Genomic DNA, 20,362 nt, shown 5'->3' with positions numbered 1-20,362 from the left:
CTTGCTCTCTGCGCTAGCAATGGGCTAGGTCAGGCACTTCTCTAAACCATGCATACAAAGCTCTCTTAAATCAGAGCTTTCCCAAAGTGCAATACATCTTTGTGTTTGAACCAAGAACACTGACATTTGGTAAAAGTACTAACTAGGTACCAAAGTCGGTTTTTCAAATCGATTTTTGATATACCCCGTCCCTTGCTCGTTTGGAACATGGGCAATGGACACTTAATAGTAATAGTTACACAAATGGTGTATCTGAACTCTTCGATCAGCGCGGAATCCGTTTAAGGGAGGGGAGGGTCAACCTTAACTACCACAATGTCACCAAGGAAGGTTTTTGGTATCGTCAAGAATGAAGGGTGAGAGGTTTGAAGCCCATAAGGCCTTGCTCCTGAGGTAATCCCTCTAAAGCTATTTTTAGAGATGGTACCCAGTTCTTTGGCCAATAACGTTACCACGCGCGTTGCGTGGATGTTTTTGTGCGGGATGAAAATGCGTGCAATGCGGCTTGGGCCGTCCACGTGATCGTAAGTCAACCTCCCTGGCGGCAATGACATGTTCCATTTTAGTGTTTTCTAACTCGCACAGTGGATGGGGAAGAAAAGTACAGCATTTAGCCTGAGAAATCAAACATGTCACTTACTGCCTCGTATTCTGAGTACCAAACTGATGATTTTCTACAAGAGACATCCAATTCAACCTAGCGTGTCGTTGGTTTGAAATGTCTGTCACGCATGCAATAACCAATCAGATTGAGGTACGCCGAACGGTTTTCTGTAATCCTGAAAACGGAGGGCATCTTTTTCACGTGGGATGGATCAAAATCCAGTAATCTTCTAGTAACCGGCATCGAGGGCGGATCGAATCGAGGTCGAGTAAATGAAAAGACATTTTATGGCTCCGTCACTTTCAAACCTGTTCACCCCCCTCCTCCGCGCATTTGTCGGCCGTTAGACAACTTTTCTTAAACTTTACAATAGGTTAGCCTGCGGAGGGGCATTATCAAAGGCAATGTTATGGTGCTCTTCGTTTGAATCCTGCACTTTTAAAGCGGACGCAACCCCACTAACGTGCATCGCAGACGTTCCACATACCGCCGGTAGGGTTAGATTTTCCTCTGCAACGCAGGCTAAACCCCACTGGCCACACCCCCAGATGTGCTTCCTCGTGCGAACCAAGGATGGCGGTAAGAGGCCTTGTTAGCTTTGTGGGGCAATACGTCCAATAGACGGATTCCGCCAATGCATTTACATCCTTGCTGCCATCCAATTCAGACCATGTGATGACTCGTTTGGGAGGTTACAACTGTGCAATTTGCCTCACGCAACTGATTGCATGAGAGTATGTACAAACAGAACAATTGTAACCTCCCAAATGAATCATCACATGGTCTGAATTGGATGGCAGCAAGGATGTAAATGCAATTGCGGAATCCGTCTATAGTTGTCGCATTACTTCAGAAGTTTTGTTACTTTCGGATATGCACTGTTTCCCAAAACCACGACAATGGTTACAGGTACGTGTTAATTAAGGGTGCTTCTTTGGAAAATCCGAGATTAGATCTTTAAATCCAAACACGGATTTTACGTTTTACTGAACAGATTAATCAACATACTCGGATCATGGTGCATCAACCACTCTGGGCAAGGATTCCTCGACAAACATCGATCGGTATTCGGTTTTTTTGGGTGGGGTTGGGGGGGGGGGGGGCGGGATTAGCGGACTGGAATTGACGGAGCCATAACTGTAAAGCATAGTATACCAAGCGCTTTTATTACGAATCAATACATCCTACACAAAGCTGCCAAGTGATGCTGAATAAATTACAATACGTATAATAATAAATTATGCATCTTTAATCCAAAACACGAATATGAACGACTGAGGATGTTACAGACAAGCGAAAAGCGCATACATTGTGTAGAACTACCTCAGCTGTACAGAACCCTTTTAAAATGTGCTGTAAACTGGCTTTAAAATGTACACTCTTAGAGATACACTCAGTATAAAAAATACGTTGCTTGCGAAGACTTGGGTAATAAAAATACTATATTTTCGTAGAAATTTGGTAAAATTCGACTAGAAAACATGAAAAAACCACAAGCACGGTGTAAAAAGATTCACACAGAGGACCAAGGCTCGATAAATACACTGGAAAATTTGTTTCCATCATTTTTCACTTCAAATATCACACGGGCTCCTCGACATTTTTTGGAATATTACGCGGTCAACAGCAGAGGACTTGGAAACGAGTGACCTTCAATATCTTCATCATCACGTTATAATAGGGGTTGCTATGGTTACCAGAGAGTATTAGCAGCTGGAAGCAGTGATCTTCATAGCTACATGAATATCAGACTTCGCCACCAGGAAAGATAATTGTTGTCCTGATTGTCGGATCTGTTGCATGGCACTGAAAACAGAAGAAAATTGACTTCTTGACATTCACAATAAGAGACATTTTACTTTTAGACACACATATATTCGGGCAGAATGGACAATAAGAGCACAGGGAACCCACAAAAATACACGCATGGGCCTTTTGTTGGCAGGACAAGAAAAGAGTCCTGGGATTACTCGCGCTTTTTTCATACTTTCTCAAAATCCTTTGCAGTTGTGTTGTCCCGGCGCGAAGTCCTTAGACTAGGTCTTTGCGTCGCACTTTTGGAACTCGGGTTTGGACCGTGAAGGAGATTTTTCTCACTCCAAGTTCAGCTGCATGCCGTTGTTTGACTGCATGTTTAGCTTGTCCATCACAGTGAGACAAGACAACTTATGTGGATCATTTACCTCTGATAATCTGCCCCAACAAGACTTGTTCCATTCACCGCGAGGATACGATCACCGAGACGGAGGCGACCATCCTACAAACAAGAAACCAGTGATGAATTCACTACTTCTCCTTATCTTTTCGAGACAAATTCAACGGGACAGTAAACGAGAATCTAAGCCTGATCATCCCTTGAAATGATTAACATTTCACTTGACTATTTATACACGGTAACACAATTTAATAAGGCGCAGCAGTTATGCATATTGCACAGATTGGCGTTAACAAACGCCCCGACCACAATTTGGAATTTGAAAGCGGAGCTTTATTTCTCTTATTCGTCACCAAAATGGAGCTTTTCAAAAACGCTTTTCAAACCGGAGGAAATTGAAAACGCCGGCTTTGCGTTTTCGTGTGGACAGAAACCAAATTTGAAAACGAAGCTTTCCGAAAATGATGCGGTCACTATAAACATGATATTTTCCTGCTTGAGTTTTACTCAAACGCAAATCCAAAATGGCCACGGATTGTTTAGCCTGGGAGCGCAGTCGTATTTCCGGCTGTCGCTTGAAATACGTCTGCGTTCGTAGGCTACTGATTGTTGCGTTCTAAAATTTCTCCGGCGTAGCGTAGACGCGGCCTAAATAGGCTACAGTGTTGCGGAGGCAATGCTAATCAAATGAAGGCATCAAGAAACGATGATATAGAACATCGTCTCTTGTCGTATGCAACATCAATAGATCACTCTATGCCCTGTATGTTAAATTAAACGAGAGTGTTATGGGAGTATCCTCTCAAATAGAGCAGGGAGACTAGCCGAGGGAATTTGTCTCAAATCTCTACTTACCTTCATGGCTGGACCTCCTGCCACAAGTGTCCGTACATAAATCCCTGGCGATCGTAATGGTGTGTACTATAAATGAAAACCACTGGTTTATGTCTAACGTATAAAAGGCAACCACAATATTACAATCGCACAACATCCTTGTGCCTTTAAATTCGTTTTTTTTTTCCTTTAGCGAACTCCAAGGTGCAAGTCTGATGGACCTGTATTGCTTTGTTTTAATTTGTGCTTGTCAAGCACAGCAGTTGACCCTGAAGACTCGTGCTCTGATCAATCGGTCCGAAATAAATTGTATACTTTGTCCGCAATCAGAACACCCCACAAAATGGTAATTTGAATACATTTTAGAGCATGGTTGGCACGCAAATGCTAAGAAACTAGAAAAAAATCAGTTTAAAATCAAACTAAATTATAGAGCCAATCACTATCAGAGAACAAAAGCTAACGAGGAAATCAAGAAAAATATCTAACTGAGGCAAGCGCGCGAAAAGACGTAACTGATCGAATATGCGAGAAAATTGCGCGATTGGGGCTAATTGCGGTAATACAATGGATCACACCCCTTCCACAAACAAGTCCTTTCACTTTGAGTTATTGAGAAGTAGCGACCTTACCAGTCCATCAATCAGTCCCAGGCCTATCCCGTCATCTCCCTTCTCCAGCTCGACAACAAACACATCATCCTGTCGGTCATCAGTCTCCCTCATGCCTTCCATCTTGGCTGGGAAGCCATTCGCACTTGCAGGTATATCTGCAATGTCAATATCGGACTCATTTCTCAAGCGACTCAAGAGTTTGGCTTTCTGTAGCGCCCTTCTCTCGTCGAACTCCTTTGAAGTCTCAATTGTCGGATCCATGGCTATCTGAAGAGCCAGCTCTTCATTCGTTTCCACGTCCTCTACAGGAAGCACGGACAAGCCGTCCACGTTGTTTACGGCGTCACGAGTCACGGCGCCTGTCACTTCAACCCACTTGGAGTTGTCGCTCGTGTAAGGCGAAGCTGCTCTCCCATTCGTCACGTTTTGGTTTTCATCTTTAGCATCGCTAGTTGATGGATCTAAGGAGCGGAAACAACAAAAGTCACCTTTACATCGTTCTTCTCTTAATGTAACGTAAGAAAAACGTAACGCAATGTTTAATCAATCCAAACAACAAATATCATAATCTCTCTGTCGTATAAAAAATCGCGTCTGAAGGACTAGGCCGAGACTTTCGCAAACGAAGCAACATGATTCCTTATGGCGTCATGTGACTTCACAACCTCCCATAGACTCGCGACATTTTGATTGGGTGATAAGAAATGGAGCTATTGAAAGAGTCCAGGAATATTTGCTTAAAACAGCACTTGGACACATTACTTGAGCTAACAAATTAAGCAGAAAGTGTTCTACCAACCTGAGGTTCTAGGCTCTTTTTTCTTCAGTGCTCTAGCAGAAACCATAGAAGAGTCCTCAGTAGACGACTTCACGGAATCACGACCCTCCGAACGATTGAACGGATAGCCGGTGGTGGCAGCAGGCTTTTGCCCGGACACCAGTCTTCCAAGGGGCCGCTTTCCGCCTTGGACAACTTCCTCGTTCGCTGACAGTTCTGAGAATTTCGGTTTGCCAGGTGGTGTTTCTTGTTTTCTTGGGGGAGTTTCTCTTCTCTCAAGTGGGATGGGTTGCCTTGTGTCATTAGATCCAATGATCCCGTTTTCTGCAAACACAAACAGCCACGCTCAACTTTAAAACCTGGAGAAACAATTTAACTAAATGTACACTGTGACACCATTTGCTTCTCGCATACTTGGCGCTAACGATTACCGACCTGCTCAGAGTCCGACAAGTCTGGACGGTATCCGGTCGTTCAGTTTAGCTCCCAAGTCGATTAGCCCCTACCCGTTTGGCCTCAATCAGAAATCGATTACCCCCAACCAGAAGTCGAAAACGTTGTCTATATCTCGTTCTTTAAGCGTGAATGGGGGCCAATCGACTTCTGGTTGGGGGCTAATCGACTTGGGGGCTAAACGACTTAAACGGAAATGCTATGTTAAGGCGATAAAACCTCGCTGGCCATTTTGTGATCCCAGGAACACCTCAAAAGAAAACGCTACGATTTTTCGATTTACCAGCCTGTCACTATATCAGGTACTTGAGTGGAACAACACTGAGAAATCACGCCTGACCCGCAAAATGTGAAGTTTACATCATATAATGCCATGTTTTACCTCTTCTTGACGGAGGAGAATTGGACACGACAGTCTCGAATGTGAACTCGTTTTTGTCCTTTGTACTAGGAGTGTTGAAGTTAGGGGGGGCTGGGGAGACTACCAGATCAGGCACGTGATCTTGACTCTGTGATAATGACGACGCACGAATCACATCCGAATGGCTCACTTCCGGTTCCGGTTGCTGAACTCTGTAATAAAATAATCACGTGGTTTCTGAAGTTACGTTTTACTTGTGATAATAATTACAATATTAAAACTTTTAATACGTGACGTAGCTTTTCGAAGACGATGACGTCACGATAATCACGTGATTTTCCTGCCCGAGTCTTCCTCAAACACAAATCCAAAATGACCGGTGATTCTTGCGTTTTCAAATTTCTCCGGCGGGTGTGGACGGAGCCCCACTGATCGATTATTGGAAGGTAATTTGTTAAAAAAAAAAGAGACTTCAGAATTCGTGACATACCAGTTTAAGGCCTAGTGGAAAGAGACACGAACTTCGAAACAGTAAAAAGCAAGCAAAACGTATTCCAACAACTACAACGCGGAGTGCAAACTACCTCACTCATTTACTCACTCACTCACTCACTCACTCACTCACTAACCTGTTTATTCCATTGACTCTTGTCATGTCTGATCCTGTAGTACTTTGACCTGCCAAAGAAACAAAACCTTGATTAGCTACGAAAAACGCGACGGATTTCGCTCTCTTGACAACAGGTTAGTCTTTAAAAAAAGTCGATGTTACTCAGCAGTGTTTAGTGCCAGTTGATTACCTGCATTCATCGCCCGTTTAACCTCATCCAGATAGTGGTAGAAAGACGGATCCGACGGTCCCGTCTCGAAGTCCAGTACAAATCCTTCAGTCGGTAGTTTTAACGGAGGATGTTCAGAGAAGTTTAGTAAGATGTCCGCTGCGAAAAAAAACGAAAAATATGCTGAAGATATTCATTTCTTGAGTTTCAGGCCATTATAGAACTTTAGGACCATTTCTTCCTACTCTGCATGTATCGAGTCGGGTCGACAATCTGTAGAACGTTTGAGGCATAACGGCAACAGGCATAATCATCACTCAATGGGAAGATTTTTCATGGCTCTGTTCTCACGTTTAACCATGATTCCCATCTTATGACATGCAAAACTGAAAACAGGCGTGGGGTGGGGGGGAGGAGGGGGGACATTAATTCTTGTTTGATGTAACGCACACTTGGAAACTCTACCCTACCAACCAAGCGCAAAAGCAAATCTGGGACACTTGATGCGAGCTGGAATGAAGCGTTTCCCAAACCCACGGATACGAATGTCGTGCGCTAAAATAAAATTACCGGTAACTCTTTCCGCCTGGCGCGCAGGAAATCTAACCTAGCTGTAATCATAACGAAATCCCTGGTCTCACGGGCAGATCATGTTGAAGAAGACATTTCTTCCACAAAGTCAATGAAGAACACTAGATTGAACCACGCAGAATATGAAATAAAGCATCAGGGCCTAAAGTTTTGCGAGCAAAACACGGACCCTCAAAAAAGTGCTGGAATAAACGCGAAAACATCAGGAGGGACTCCGAATATCGGCGGGGTAGAAAAAAAGAGACTGTTTTTCCATCCTAATAATATACCAATTTTCGGCAAACATATGGTCTTTCATACATTCATTGTTGCTAAAGATATTAGAAGAAAAGGTCCGCGTAGAATACTGATGCTCTATTGATACAACGAAACGTCGCAAGACGGATGGTAGGGCAACACAGGAAAGAACTGAACACCGTGAGAGACTCCGGTCGGCGAGAAAAGAGAGGCAACAGGTTGCCAGCACAGCTCCAGTCTCTGCAGAGTTCAGATGCCCCATCTGTCTGCGAATCTGCCGTTTAAGAATCGGACTGCTCAATCATTAACGAACTCATAAACTGAACACTACCAAGTTGACATTCTACTCGATATCGAGGGATTGCTTACTACTATATAAGCCATTGAACATCAACTACACCTAATCTGTTATCTGTTGTTTTATCTCTTAGAGACTATGACAACAAAACCTGTCTAGGACAAGGAAAGCGATAGGGTGCGTTTTTAAATGAATCATAACTTACCTGTACGAAGCGCGGGTTCCACTTCCTCAGGAGGAGGAAACCAGCCTCTTGGTCGAGACCTGCCAGGGCCGAGCTGGTATTCACCCAGAATTTGCTGCACTTGAGCCGGGTTAAGTACCGGGAAGTCTCTTCTGATTGTCATCCAGTCAGCCTACGTAAACATTGGTAGAAATGAGCAAAAATGATTACGAATCAAAACCTCGCCTAACTGCTTCTTAGCGGCCTGAAACGCTTTGAATCCCAGAAAGGGACAAACCTGCAAAAGCTGCACTTTGGGCGTGGCCAACAAATCAGTCGCGGTGGACAGTCTGTTCAAATAGTCATTAGCCTCGTCCTGAAGTTGAACCTGCGCAGCCCAGCTCTCCAACAAATCCAGGTTACCCCGTATCTGCGCTCCTTTGGCCCAGCGGTAGAACTTGCCCCCAGCTCCCCGCTCCATCAACGTGTTGAACAGGGAGGCGTTTGTAAAGAAAAATAAATATGCAAAGAGTTGGTGGATTATGTCTTCGTGAACTGAATACGTTTTAACAACGTCGTAAGTGGTTTGGAAGATGCTGATGACGGTTTCTACTTCTTGCGGTTTCTTGTCGCTGTCTTCGTCTGTATCTTGGAATGGATTCGTGTCCAAAATGGCCGGAAGAGCGATGTACAACACCTGACAGAGAAACGGTGTGATTGTAACCAAATGCAAATAAGCTTAATCAGAATATGAATTTGAATTTTCCCCTACCCAAATTTCGAACTGTAGCAGAAAAAAGAAAAGAGAGTTTTCTACCACCTATTAAATTTTCTGTTTTCAAGAACAAGGAAAGAATTGAAAAGAATACATAGCTTAAATTGATACAAATTGTATGTCCAGTTACGAGAAACCCCGCGAAATTCAAACTGATTTAAGTGAGCTTATTTCTTTCAATATTGCATGTGAACCAAGTTTTAAACTGCAACAATGTCTTCTTAGCGCTAGGTAAGAATTTGTACAAAATTCACTCTACAAAGAATTGCAAACATCAGAAACAAATTTAGTTACAAACGATTTAAGAGCAATTTCACAGAATAGTGTAATACCTTAGTGAGGTGGTACACAGTCTGTTGAAAAGTATAAATGATAACTTCCTCAAGAAACATGAGCAGTTCCTCATCAGCATTGAGCAAAGCTTCATCACCATACTCAGCAACTTGAGAAGGATCTTTGATGAACTGAGACATGTTGACTTGGAGATAGGGAAGCATTTCCAGACAATTGGCCATCCAGAAAACTACTGGTCTCAGCTGAGGAAGAAGCTCTTCTAATGCCTTTTCTGGTACTGTTGTTCTGTTGAAACAAATATTTACCACTGTTTATCACTATTTATCAAATAGTAAACAGCACTGTCTGTTGTCTGTTGGCTTTTTCAAACCGCTTAAGGTTTTGGAGAGGTTTGAGAACACAGGTCTACTAGATCATACCAAACCCAATAAAGCTTGGACTTTTTAGAACTTGTACTCAATAAGTTACAAGATGGTACTGGGAAATAAGAATAGCTACTTCATAATCAGTGGACAATAGATATTTATACTATTAAGGTTTGTGCAGCCTTTCCAATAAGAGGCACATATGTATAACTTGGGTTGAATAATCTTTGATACATTTTTCTTAGCCCGAAAAGTCAAATGTCTCCCCAACCCAAGCTCTAGGCGATTATGAAGCATGGAATTTCTTAATTAGTGTGCATGTAAAAGGACAGACATATTATTTAAGATACATTTCCTAGTGCTCCTTTACATTGGTGGTTCAAATGCTAAAATGCAAATGCTGAAAACAACTTTTAAATCACTTATGGATTGGAAACCACAAACTTTAAATACCAATGGCAAATCATTCCTTGAACCATACCTCTCTATTGTCTTGGACATTTCTGTTGTCTTCTCCTAGAAAAAAAAATCATTTCATAAATAATATTATTAGTGCACTTACAAAGAGGGCATTTCACTGCTGGCACAGCCTTGTAAATTTGAATTAGTTCATTTGTAATAGTTTGTGTGTGGCTGGGAAAAGGACACAGTGACCCCTTATGCAAATTTTAGGACTTTCACTCTGGTGGTTACAAATGTTGTGTTTTCATATGACATGACTCAGTGTCCCTGATGGAAGCTGACTCCTTACTGAAAGTTACAATATGGTGTCTTTTGTGTAGTCAGTATTATGATTTAGCAATCCCTTTGTTAGCCTGAAAATAGAGCACTTCTTATTTGCCCTGGCTGGGAGAAATAGGAGGTGACTGTATCTCCAAGATACCTCATTATGGGGTGTGTTGAAGTACAGGTGTCAATCATTGTGCGCATAAGTGAAGTGAAATTGTTTCCTCACAAAAGAAGTCAAACTTACTGATGCTACAGTCTGGATTGCATTGGACATCTTGATGAGAAGCTGCCTTGTTTGCAGTTCCGTGTGATATTGCGCAGAATGTTCAATACACATAATTAACAAATATGCTGGAGACAACTTGTAGCCATCTCCTGCTAAATCCACAATGTTCATTATCAATTCCAGCAACTCATCCTCATCTTGTGGCAAGTACGACAACTGCAAACTATTGCTTGGCTCATCTTCAATGCCTACAACAGTTGTTGCACTATTACTGTCAGGAAAGCTCTGCAGTATTTGTGACATCTGCAACTTGTAAAATTGTTTCAAATGATTAACCCAAGTTAGCTTCATGGAACTATCTGCCACCTGAGAGGGATCTTTGAATAAGAAATAGTAATGCTTCCCAAATGAAACTAAGTCCCCTGGGGTGAGTTTAGTGGGCGACGAAACAGCTTCTCCATTTATGCAAACATCTGCACTTCTGGAAGGTTCTAAATAGACCGCAAAATTAACGTCATAGTCTTGTTCAAAGTCTGGAGCAGATGATTCGACTCTTTTACTTAAAATGCAGTGCTGAGGTAGAATGTCTGGAGCTAATAGAACAATATCAGGAGATTGGTCTGTTTCAATGTGATGCACAGGGCGACCAACCACAGCTAATTGTTCATCTAGTCTGTGGTATAAGAAGTCATCAGCATTACTACAGCCTTTAAGAAGAAGAAGATAGGGTGTGTCTGTAGGTGCAATAAATGGTGATGCAATCATTGATGCTCGTCCAGAGCTCCCTCCCTCGTCCACACCAATACTTGACAATTGCTCTTCACCTGATGACAGATGCGACACTTCACTTTGTCCTGTATCTCGTCGGTTTTCTTTGATGCTTGGAGGTACATGAGCTTCACGTACTGATGCAGCTTTCATGATTGCAACACTTCCCCTTGCTTTAAAGAATGATGAATCCTGTGTTTCAATTCGTTTCCGTAGCTCAAACCTACGAGAAAACCCTTTGATTGGCTTCCACAACTGTTGAAGCACAAGAGGTTTCTCTTTGTCACTGATCACTCTGGCATACTCTGTTATCCACTTATCAGCATCTTCCTCGGCATTACTAACACTGCCTGTCCTTTTTGTAAAGTACCCAATCACATCACAAAGCACATAATCTGATGCCTTTTCCCTGGAAAGTGAATACCTCTCAAGGGCCTGCTGAACGATTTCATCTGCAGTTGTCATCTCAGTAGCTCGAACACTTTTGTAGTTTGAACCTGGTGAAACATGATCACCAAAGACTTTAAGAATGCCAGGAGCCATCTGCTCCGTGGACAATTCAGTGTGTGTCTTTTCTTCAGTTTTCTTCTTTATTCTCAGACGGCCCAAAGATCCTTTCCTTTTGTGCTTTGCCCGAGCCATTTTGTTTGCAGCATGGGAACTCTGATCAGACTGATTTCCAGCTCCATCAAAAAACATCCCAAAAGCACTTCGTGGTGAACTGAAAAAGTTCCTCTTCTTGTCATTTTTCGATGACGATGGCATTTTGTCATTTATCGCACTGTGAACTGGTGGTGGGGTTTTCGACTTTGTAAATAGCTTGCTGCCAGGAACTGGGCTCTCATTCCTCAAGTGTGATTGCCCTGCAGAGCTGCCAGTGGAGCTGTTGTCACTACCAGCAGTGTGTGTGCTAGCCTTTGATGGACTTGGAGATGGAATGCTGGGGGTTGTAGCACGATTGCTCAAGGCTGTTCCATTAGGCAATGATGTCTTGTTTATGACACTTTCACCATTTGATATTACAGACGTCTGTGGAGAATTTTTGTAATCCAAACGCAAAACAAATCTTGGAAGCTTTTTGGCATTTAGTGCAATTTCAAGAGGGGCATCTGAAGGGTCTAAACAAATTTCATCTATAAGAGAATTGAAAAAATGAAATCAAGTCAAACTTATTAATAACCTCACATCAACTAATGCACTTCTAAATTTATATCTGCGCTTGTATTTCTAACCGACAGATGAGACCTATTGAAAAATACATGCACTTTTTTGTGACACTACAGACGTGTATTCCTTATCCCCTACAAGGAAAATATAATTCCAACTTTTACATCTGTGGATCATCCTTGTTGAATGTGTTACCATTTGAATGAAAGCTATTGAGTAACTGCTTTCATATGCCATTATGTATTCCTCATTATTCTGATAAATGAGATTAGGGATTTTTTCAGTTTTGAACTTTAGCACTTATAGGGTGAAAGGGTTAATGGCTGCAAAATTTCATGTCTCCTAAGAGCATTATGTACTTCACAGATTATAATTAGTCAAGCTTCTCAAGACACATGAAGGATGCAAGCCGTACAAATTCAAGACTCTCGCCAGAGATTAATGCTTTGCCTGCTACAGAGTAAAAATCAATACAGGAGTCATCTGTCTCAAGCTCAAGCAATGAAATTATTATTCTCCCTTCTGATTACCCGATTTTACTTGACTATACTTTCATTACTTAGGACCATTAGCTAGCAGACAATCCTCTTTGTCCTTATAAATGAACTGTCTTATTGACAATGGTGATCTATAAGCACAAATCATATGTTCAACCCTCTTGGGAAATCCTGTGTATATTGGAATTTATTGATAAAGGAATACAGCCAGGAGTTTGATGTTTGTCTTGTACATCTAACATGTTTTGTAAACAACTCTGTCATAAAAACCTATTAGTCACTTGGTAATAATATTTCATAGATGTAAGAGATCTGATGTGCAGACACCACTTCACAATGCTGTAATCCCACTACAAACAATGAGAATGAGTTTTTCATTTCACCGTTACTGCTATTATTCCTTTTTTTGCAAACAGGAAATACAAGGAGAGAAAACTAGAAACTTACTTTTGGAACTGAGCAGTTCTCTACGAGACAGTAAATTATAGACTTATTATAAATCAATTTTATCATCTCCACGTACTGATGTTCTTAAGCATGAACAAAATCCTGTAAATCTCCAGCTTATCAGTGAACTGTAAAACCTTGACCTCTGCAATTTCCCTCCAATGTGTCTTTATTGCGAAGAATTCGTAAGAGTGTTTAGAATGCGATGATCTGTACTAGAATTGAAGCTTGCGTAAGATGAGAAAAATGTACAATGCAGAGTGCACGCTCCTCAGGAAGCCAATTAAATGCTTTCGAACATTGCTATTTATTAATGGTACTCTATTAGTCGCCTCATCAAGTTTCAATTACCGTTCAATGATAGCCATTCTTAGTTCACTGACCGCACTTTTGAATAGATCTTCCGTGCTATACTGTGAATTGAAAGTTGTATGCAAAGTTTTTGAACTAGCAATTGAAAATTACCCCTTCCGTGTTCGAGTCACAGGAGTTATAATAAAGATTGTCAACGTTGCTATGTCAGGAATGGCCCACAATGTAAACACTACAAACTTTACGCAAAACAATCATTGGCATTATAAAGTTGTGGTTAAAATCGAATAAAAAAATATCAATCACGGCTGGCCGAATTAGAAGCTTCGAAATATTCGCACCTCTCCACTGCCATAAAGTAAAATATCACGTGCAAGTATTTTGATTTCTATCCTGTAAACTGGAATGTACTAAATGTAAATCTTGAAAAAATACTTGAACGAACACAACGCTTTCATAATGTTTGTTCGATATGCAGCCTAGCAATGAGCGTTGGTAGTTTTAGGTTAATTGTTACCTTCTTCATAAACTTCGTACAGTTTAGCTTTTTTCTCGACCGCAGAGTTTACCAAATCAGGCTTGAACTTTTCAATCAGCGTTGGCAACAGCTCAGAGACCAGTGTTTTGTTTGTCAGGCGCAGAGCCTTTGTCAGTTCTTCTTTGCCGTCTTCAAAGTAGAATCGTAAAGCTCCTTCGAAGCCTAAATCCTGAAAGTGAAAGAACACATCATCAATTAAGTGTTCTAAAGGCCGCGCGCGTCACATGCAAGCAATTCCGAACGCCTTTTATGTTCCAGGTCTAATACGATTTATCGGAAATGCAATTTTAGCTTCGTTCAAGCCTAACACATGTAGGCCAATGACACTTTGACTTGAATAGGATTCTTCGATGCGTAAAATGTCAACCACGGAGTGAATTAATCTCAAAAGTTACCTGATCATTACAGTAACTCGATTTTCACGGCCAGATTTTAAGTACTTATTGGTGTATATACAAGCCAGACACGAGCAAAATAGTGTACTACACATTTACGATTATTATATATTGTTAAGATATAAGCACACATTCCTTCGCCAATATACATCGTTCGTGACAACGTTCAGCTCGCAACGCACCTCCTTCAATATCAGTCGGAATGCGCCATGTTGGTTTCCTTTATTGTAAGCCGCTATCTTAAGTCCAAGCTCTCGTTTCGTGTTCTGTAGCTCGGACTCCTCATCTTGTTCGTGGTCCTTATCGGAGCTTTGCGCCTCCTCCGCCACGATCCGCAAGTGAGCTAAAATTCTCGGATCGGAGAGAATATTCGACGATGAACGCTTCGAGAACAAACCCTGAGGCTCTTCACCCTGGATTATGTCATCCATACGCGCGATAAAGCCATTCACATGCTGCGAGTAAGAACGACGTTGAATGGTTTACGAGCTAGACTATTCAACATCTTTTTTGACTCGGAAGTTGTGTACACACCGCACAGCGGCGCGAGTTGATTGACATGCAAAAGATATTTTAGATTGCTGTTTAACAAACGCGTCGATCATTGGTTTTAAAACAATGCAACATTTATGAATTTTTCACACCATTGGCTGTATAAAGAGATCCCTTACGTACCACAACAACAGGGAGATTAAACTTGTCACAAGACACTTTGAGTACCAGCCAAATTATTCTTAACCAACGCTGGAAAAACGTTTTTGAGAGTCTTCAGATGTACGTTACTGTTTATATAAACAAATAAGGGAAAACAGTGAAGTTTTCAAGTAATGCTATAAATATTTAGTCGAATTTAGCGTAAAACCGAGGAGGTACAAAACTATGATGTAAAACGTTAATAATTTATCGAGTTTATGAAGATTCTAAAGTTCAAATCCAAATATCTAGACACTTTGTAGATATTATATTTGGTATATATGCGATATTTTTCAAAATCTTTTAAATGACATAATATAAAGGACTGCCGCTACTTACATATATTGACGCGCCACAAAAATGACAACAATTTTTCATGGTCAGCAGTGACTCCCATGGCAACTCGGCACCAAGGCAACGCGCGAGATTCTGGAAGTTCACAAAATGGCGTTCGTGGTTGTTTAGGAGTTTGCAAAACAAATTCTAGGGAATCCATTGATCGTCTGAATGAAGAAAAAATGGAAGAGACGTTTAATGAAGACCTTTGCCATGTCTAAGAGTTCATCTAGTTCGAGCTCGTCGAGTTCTTCGTCGGCTTCGGAGGCGGAAGATCGGCAAGATACAGAACCCGCCGAAGATGTGGTGTCCCGTCAGTCGCAGGAGGAGGCCGAGTTAGACTTCTGCCTTACTTTAGATTTATCTTTAAGGTTATATGTAAAGTCTAACTGTAATCTGAGTGTCCTGTTCTGCTATTTTCCTTTTACAGACGTCCCGAGAGCCCGTGGAGTATTACGCACTCGAACATCGAAGTCAAATCTCAACCTGCAGTAATTACAAGGTAAAATTATGATTCTAATTGTTGCTGATAAAGTTCCATTCATAATTATATTATTATTGTTGTGGTTTGGACATTGATTTCTAAATTTTGCTAACATGTCTCATGCAAAATGATTTCAGGAATGATGCGCTTTCTTTCCTTTTGTGAGATTTGCTTTGTTTTCCGGTGATCGTGAAATCTAATAGTCAAATGTAAATTCAATAAAAGTGTAAACATATCTTCTAACAGTTCTAAAACTAACCTATTCTAAACGGTTTTCTTAGAATTCCCAAAGCCGGATCGTCTGTTTTCCTGTGAAACCAATTATCCAATTTAATTAGTACCCTTTTGTGATTATCTTGAGTTTTATTATTTGAATTATAATTTGTGTGATTTTATTCAGACCCCCAAAACCCAAGCCTGCCCCAAGAAAACCAAAGGATTCCGATGTTGCAAGTAGCTATGCTGAAGAGGTCACTGCAGGTCAGATTCGTCCCCCATGGCAGATGCTGAAGACAAATGATGCTTTACCACCCAGGGCACTGACTGTCACATCAGTTACTCAGTCCCATGATCTTCAGGTAATGGAATCCTTGTGTTGAAAGATCTGTTAATGATTCACCATTCCACTCCTATATTCAGATCTCAATTCTCCTTACTGATTACCATACATCTCTTTAAATGTTAGTTTTGAGAATTTAGCAGTATTCATAAGAAAACATCAGATCTCCTAGGTGATGGTTTTCGTTATTCTTAGTATACCTGCCTGATGACAATGTTGGGAAATTAGTAAGATGGAATGATCTTAACAGGTTCTCACAGTCAGAAGAGTTATCATGGAATCTGTAGGACTGGTCCTGCCTTGCATTTTTTTCCATGTCTAAAATTCCTGATGAGTGATGGTTATCAAACTTCTCCTTACAGTATTACTATATAATTAAATTTTGTTGAATTAAGACAGGTGGAGACTGTAATGTGAATCATTAACCAGCAACAGAATACTGTCGTTGCGAAAATGGGAAATACTAAAAAAAAATCATTTAAATTTTAATAAGTAATATTTACATGAGAAGAATTAATATTTCAAGTTTGAAAGAGTAGTAGGGTTAGAGACAAATACAAGAATTGTATAATAAATATTAAATCAAATAGGTGTATATGTTGTTTAGCTTAGCATTAGCTTTGGGCACGGGGGTGGGGTGCGCAGGATGTAAAACAAGGCTGCGGTTTGGATTGAAGTTTCTTTTAGTTTGTTTTTTCCCTGGGAAGTCAAGTTAATTAGAATATTCAATATAAAAGATTACATGTGAAAATTGCCTTAATTTATAAATTATATAAAACTTATTTTCATGAGCAATATTTTGCAAAGTTTTCAAATTTAGAATAAATTTAAATAAATTTACCTTGCTAAATCCAAATTATACAATGGAAAACCCATTTGTTTGTACTGACAAAAGAAAAACATTTACCCAGGATATCTGTCCGACACACTGGAATAAGGTTGTGTGACAAATGATCTATTTTCAGTTGAAAAAGCTTATGAATAAATAATCTTCATCAACACCTGCAGCCATTGTATCCTGGTTACTAAGCCTCAATCTGACTGTTTTGAATAGCAATATCAGACTTATAATAGTGAAGAGAAAAATTTGTTATTTATATCAATTAGAATGTAGAATTCACTGACAAAGCAGTAGTGAAAGTGGAAAGATCTTGTTTTTGGTCAAGTCCAGGATAAAATGTTGAAAGGAACAAGTGTGATTTCCTTGTTAAATGAAAATTTGGACAAAGATGAGGTAAAACAACAGAAGCACAGACTGTGTGTTTAGGAGGAGTATCAAAATTTGAAAATTAATGTGTACAAATTGTTACTGTTAGAAGATCTATTACTTCTGTGAGCAAAAGATATGTGTGAAGTGGACATATGTATATACTATTACATTGTTGCAATTCACCTATCATATATTTATTTTTAAGATCATTATAATCTTTCTTTCTGAATCACCTTAATTTAAACAATGTCATGTAAATCATTGATTTCTTAATTCTTAATATCTAAAAACCACACCAAGCCATGCTACTTGTACATGTAGTTACAAGTTGATAAGCCATTAATTGTTCCTTAAATCCTCAAATACTTCCTTAAATCCAAAATGTAGGGCATTTTTCAGATGAATTGCAATTTGTGGTTCTAAGGAATAAAAAAAAATACTTCTGAATATGGAAAATGACTCTACTAAACATTTAATAAATACCGGTAAAAGTAATTTGAAATTGCTGGTAGCTTTTTTTGACTTCATGTTTAGGCCTAATGATTAGGACTAAAACTTATTAGTCTTTGATTTTAGAATCATTTTGTACTTGCCGCTTTAAGTTCATGTAGGACTGATTTTACTCCATGCTGATATATATAGTACATTTAAAAAGTAAATAAATGTTACTGTAATCCTTAATATGTAAAATCTCCTTTTGGCTGAAAAATTTTAACAGCACAGCAGATGTTCCAAGAAGCTAAGTTGATTTCAATATTACACGGTATTTGTCATGTTTGTGTGGTGTGTTGTAACTTAACTTTATACTTAATTTGTAGGCTGTGATTGGATTAGAAGCAGCTCATGCCGAGGGTCAATCATCATCTGATTGGCTGGGGAGACACAGTGTGGAAGCTGGGGCTCTTTCATTTGATGAGATTATGAAATGTGGAGTCCCTGTCAAGTAAGAATTTTCATAATTTTTAATAATTTTTGATTTGTAAAGTTTACTAACAGTTTGAAAGTTAAGTGTTCCAGCAAAAGATTTTTGTTATGAGCCAACACAACTCAACAAAAACTGAGTGTTGAAAGGATACTCTTATAACTTTTCCCTTAAAAATGCCCTGGAAAGGAAAAGTGAATTTAAAATGGATTACTATTAATAACAGTTTTTCTAAGAGTCAATACCACGTGCTATGATTTTCTACTTGACATCACTATTGTTCACGCTGGCAAAAATGATTACAGTACTTAAAATAGAATTTAAAAAAAATAAAATTTAATTCTGGTTAAAAGCTGCATATATAAATGGAGCTTTCAACAATTAACCTTCAATTGTGATAAGATCTTTTCAGCTGACCATAAAGTGTCTAAGAGTCAAAAATTATGAATTTCATGTAACATATAGGGTTAAGTCTGTATTTGAAACCAGTAGGCCATCAGGCTGATGCTTATCTCTGCTTTCGGAAGCACAAAGTTGCTGTATTGAAGTCTTTGTAATTCCCTTGTGGATGGGAGTCTGAGGGTATGGTGTATTGCCCAAGAACACTAGCTCAAGCCCCTGACAAGGCTTTCAAAACCAGATTGCTCAATCTGGAGTCCTATACATGCACAAGTACACATAAACCATTCTGCCACCATTAGAGGTAAAACATCTATATACATGTGAGCCAAGTGGCTCATCAGGCCAGAGCCTACCCTGATTTCAGTAGCATGAAGTGACCAGGAGTATTTCTGCTCCCCCCTGGATTGGATGCCAGTCCAACGCAGGGTTACCCCCCAGCATTAAATTCGCCGATACCCACTTATACACCTGGGTGGAGAGAGGCAATGTGAGAGTTAAATGTCTTGCCCAAGAACACAACACAATGTCCCTGGCCAAGGCTCAATCCAGACTGCTTGCTCCGGAGTGGAGCCTACTAACCAGAAGGTCACTGCGCCTCCCACACAAAGGTCACAAAGAGTGATGGATAAATAGACAAAATGTGGTCACCATTAGGGGTGATGAATGGTAAATGTACATAAGACTTTGAGAGAAGGTGAGACTAGCGTTTTTCTTTGCGAGTCTAAGACGTTTTGACTTCCTCAATTTATTGTGAGACAGAGACTTCAAAGTGTTTTAAATGAGAGCTTGAGACATTCAGCTTCTAAGATGTCCAGCCATCATTTATAAGTAAAAACAAACAAATTGGTACCTCAAGATTTTTTTAACCTTGCAAAAATCAAGACTGCGAGACAGACATATAACAGCTAAAAAAAATGGCACTGCGAGATCTGTGAAATTTGACGAAAATTTCACAGGCAGGAATGGTCCATCAAAAACCTATGGTTTTTGATGGGCTATTCTCCACCCCTACCATCATCTATTACTTCATTATATTTTTTTGATTGTTTGTTATTTTAGACCTCCATCTGGTGCAGATCCTGGTCAAGTTCACATGAAATATGATGCTGTTAAACTACAAGATTATGAATTTAAAATAACCAAGTAAGTCATCTTTTTATGTTATTACTTTTAAAGTAAGTATGTACAGTTACATCTGGAATATCAGCAGTACATACTCATGAGCACAGGGTAGGGTTCCCACAAAGTTTTGAACTAAACAGCATTACATGGACCTGGCACCTGATTTTGCCATTATGTTATGTTTCTAGGGAATTAGGTAAATTTATAGCATGCATTATGTGGCAGAGATCATGAAGAAGATGGCAGCGGGGCTA

General features: G+C 40.0%; 2 protein-coding genes across 4 annotated transcripts in view; one reads left to right on the top strand and one right to left on the bottom strand.

Annotated features, from left to right (window-relative positions):
* Positions 1 to 1,739: 1,739 nt before the first annotated feature.
* LOC145490860 (ras-associating and dilute domain-containing protein-like) lies at positions 1,740 to 14,942 on the bottom strand. Its single transcript, XM_081469974.1, has 15 exons — positions 14,563 to 14,942; positions 13,965 to 14,154; positions 10,275 to 12,157; positions 9,783 to 9,817; positions 8,975 to 9,221; positions 8,166 to 8,564; positions 7,910 to 8,060; positions 6,600 to 6,737; positions 6,429 to 6,477; positions 5,821 to 6,011; positions 5,007 to 5,309; positions 4,226 to 4,668; positions 3,615 to 3,680; positions 2,788 to 2,861; positions 1,740 to 2,410 (listed from the first exon to the last, which is right to left on the bottom strand). Exons 1-15 carry the CDS (start codon positions 14,809 to 14,811, stop codon positions 2,311 to 2,313), a joined length of 4,518 nt encoding a protein of 1,505 aa, XP_081326100.1. The 5' UTR covers positions 14,812 to 14,942; the 3' UTR covers positions 1,740 to 2,310.
* A 129-nt stretch (positions 14,943 to 15,071) lies between these two features.
* The window catches only part of LOC145490861 (von Willebrand factor A domain-containing protein 3A-like), a 30,494-nt gene continuing 25,203 nt past the window's right edge, over positions 15,072 to 20,362 (top strand). For 2 of the 3 annotated variants that reach the window (XM_081469977.1, XM_081469976.1), the window contains exons 1-5: positions 15,072 to 15,744; positions 15,840 to 15,911; positions 16,294 to 16,471; positions 18,481 to 18,605; positions 20,046 to 20,129. In XM_081469977.1, the coding sequence (XP_081326103.1) occupies positions 15,581 to 15,744; positions 15,840 to 15,911; positions 16,294 to 16,471; positions 18,481 to 18,605; positions 20,046 to 20,129 (623 nt within the window). In that variant the 5' untranslated portion in view covers positions 15,072 to 15,580. Of the gene's footprint in view, positions 15,745 to 15,839; positions 15,912 to 16,293; positions 16,472 to 16,510; positions 17,687 to 18,480; positions 18,606 to 20,045; positions 20,130 to 20,362 lie in introns of those variants that run through there. The other variant, XM_081469978.1, reaches the window with a different exon arrangement.

The sequence above is a fragment of the Orbicella franksi genome, chromosome 6 (assembly GCF_964199315.1).
Source record: "Orbicella franksi chromosome 6, jaOrbFran1.1, whole genome shotgun sequence".
Classification (NCBI taxonomy): Eukaryota; Metazoa; Cnidaria; class Anthozoa; order Scleractinia; family Merulinidae; genus Orbicella; species Orbicella franksi.
Note: the sequence above shows the minus strand (reverse complement) of the source record. Positions and strands in the feature narration are given on the sequence as shown.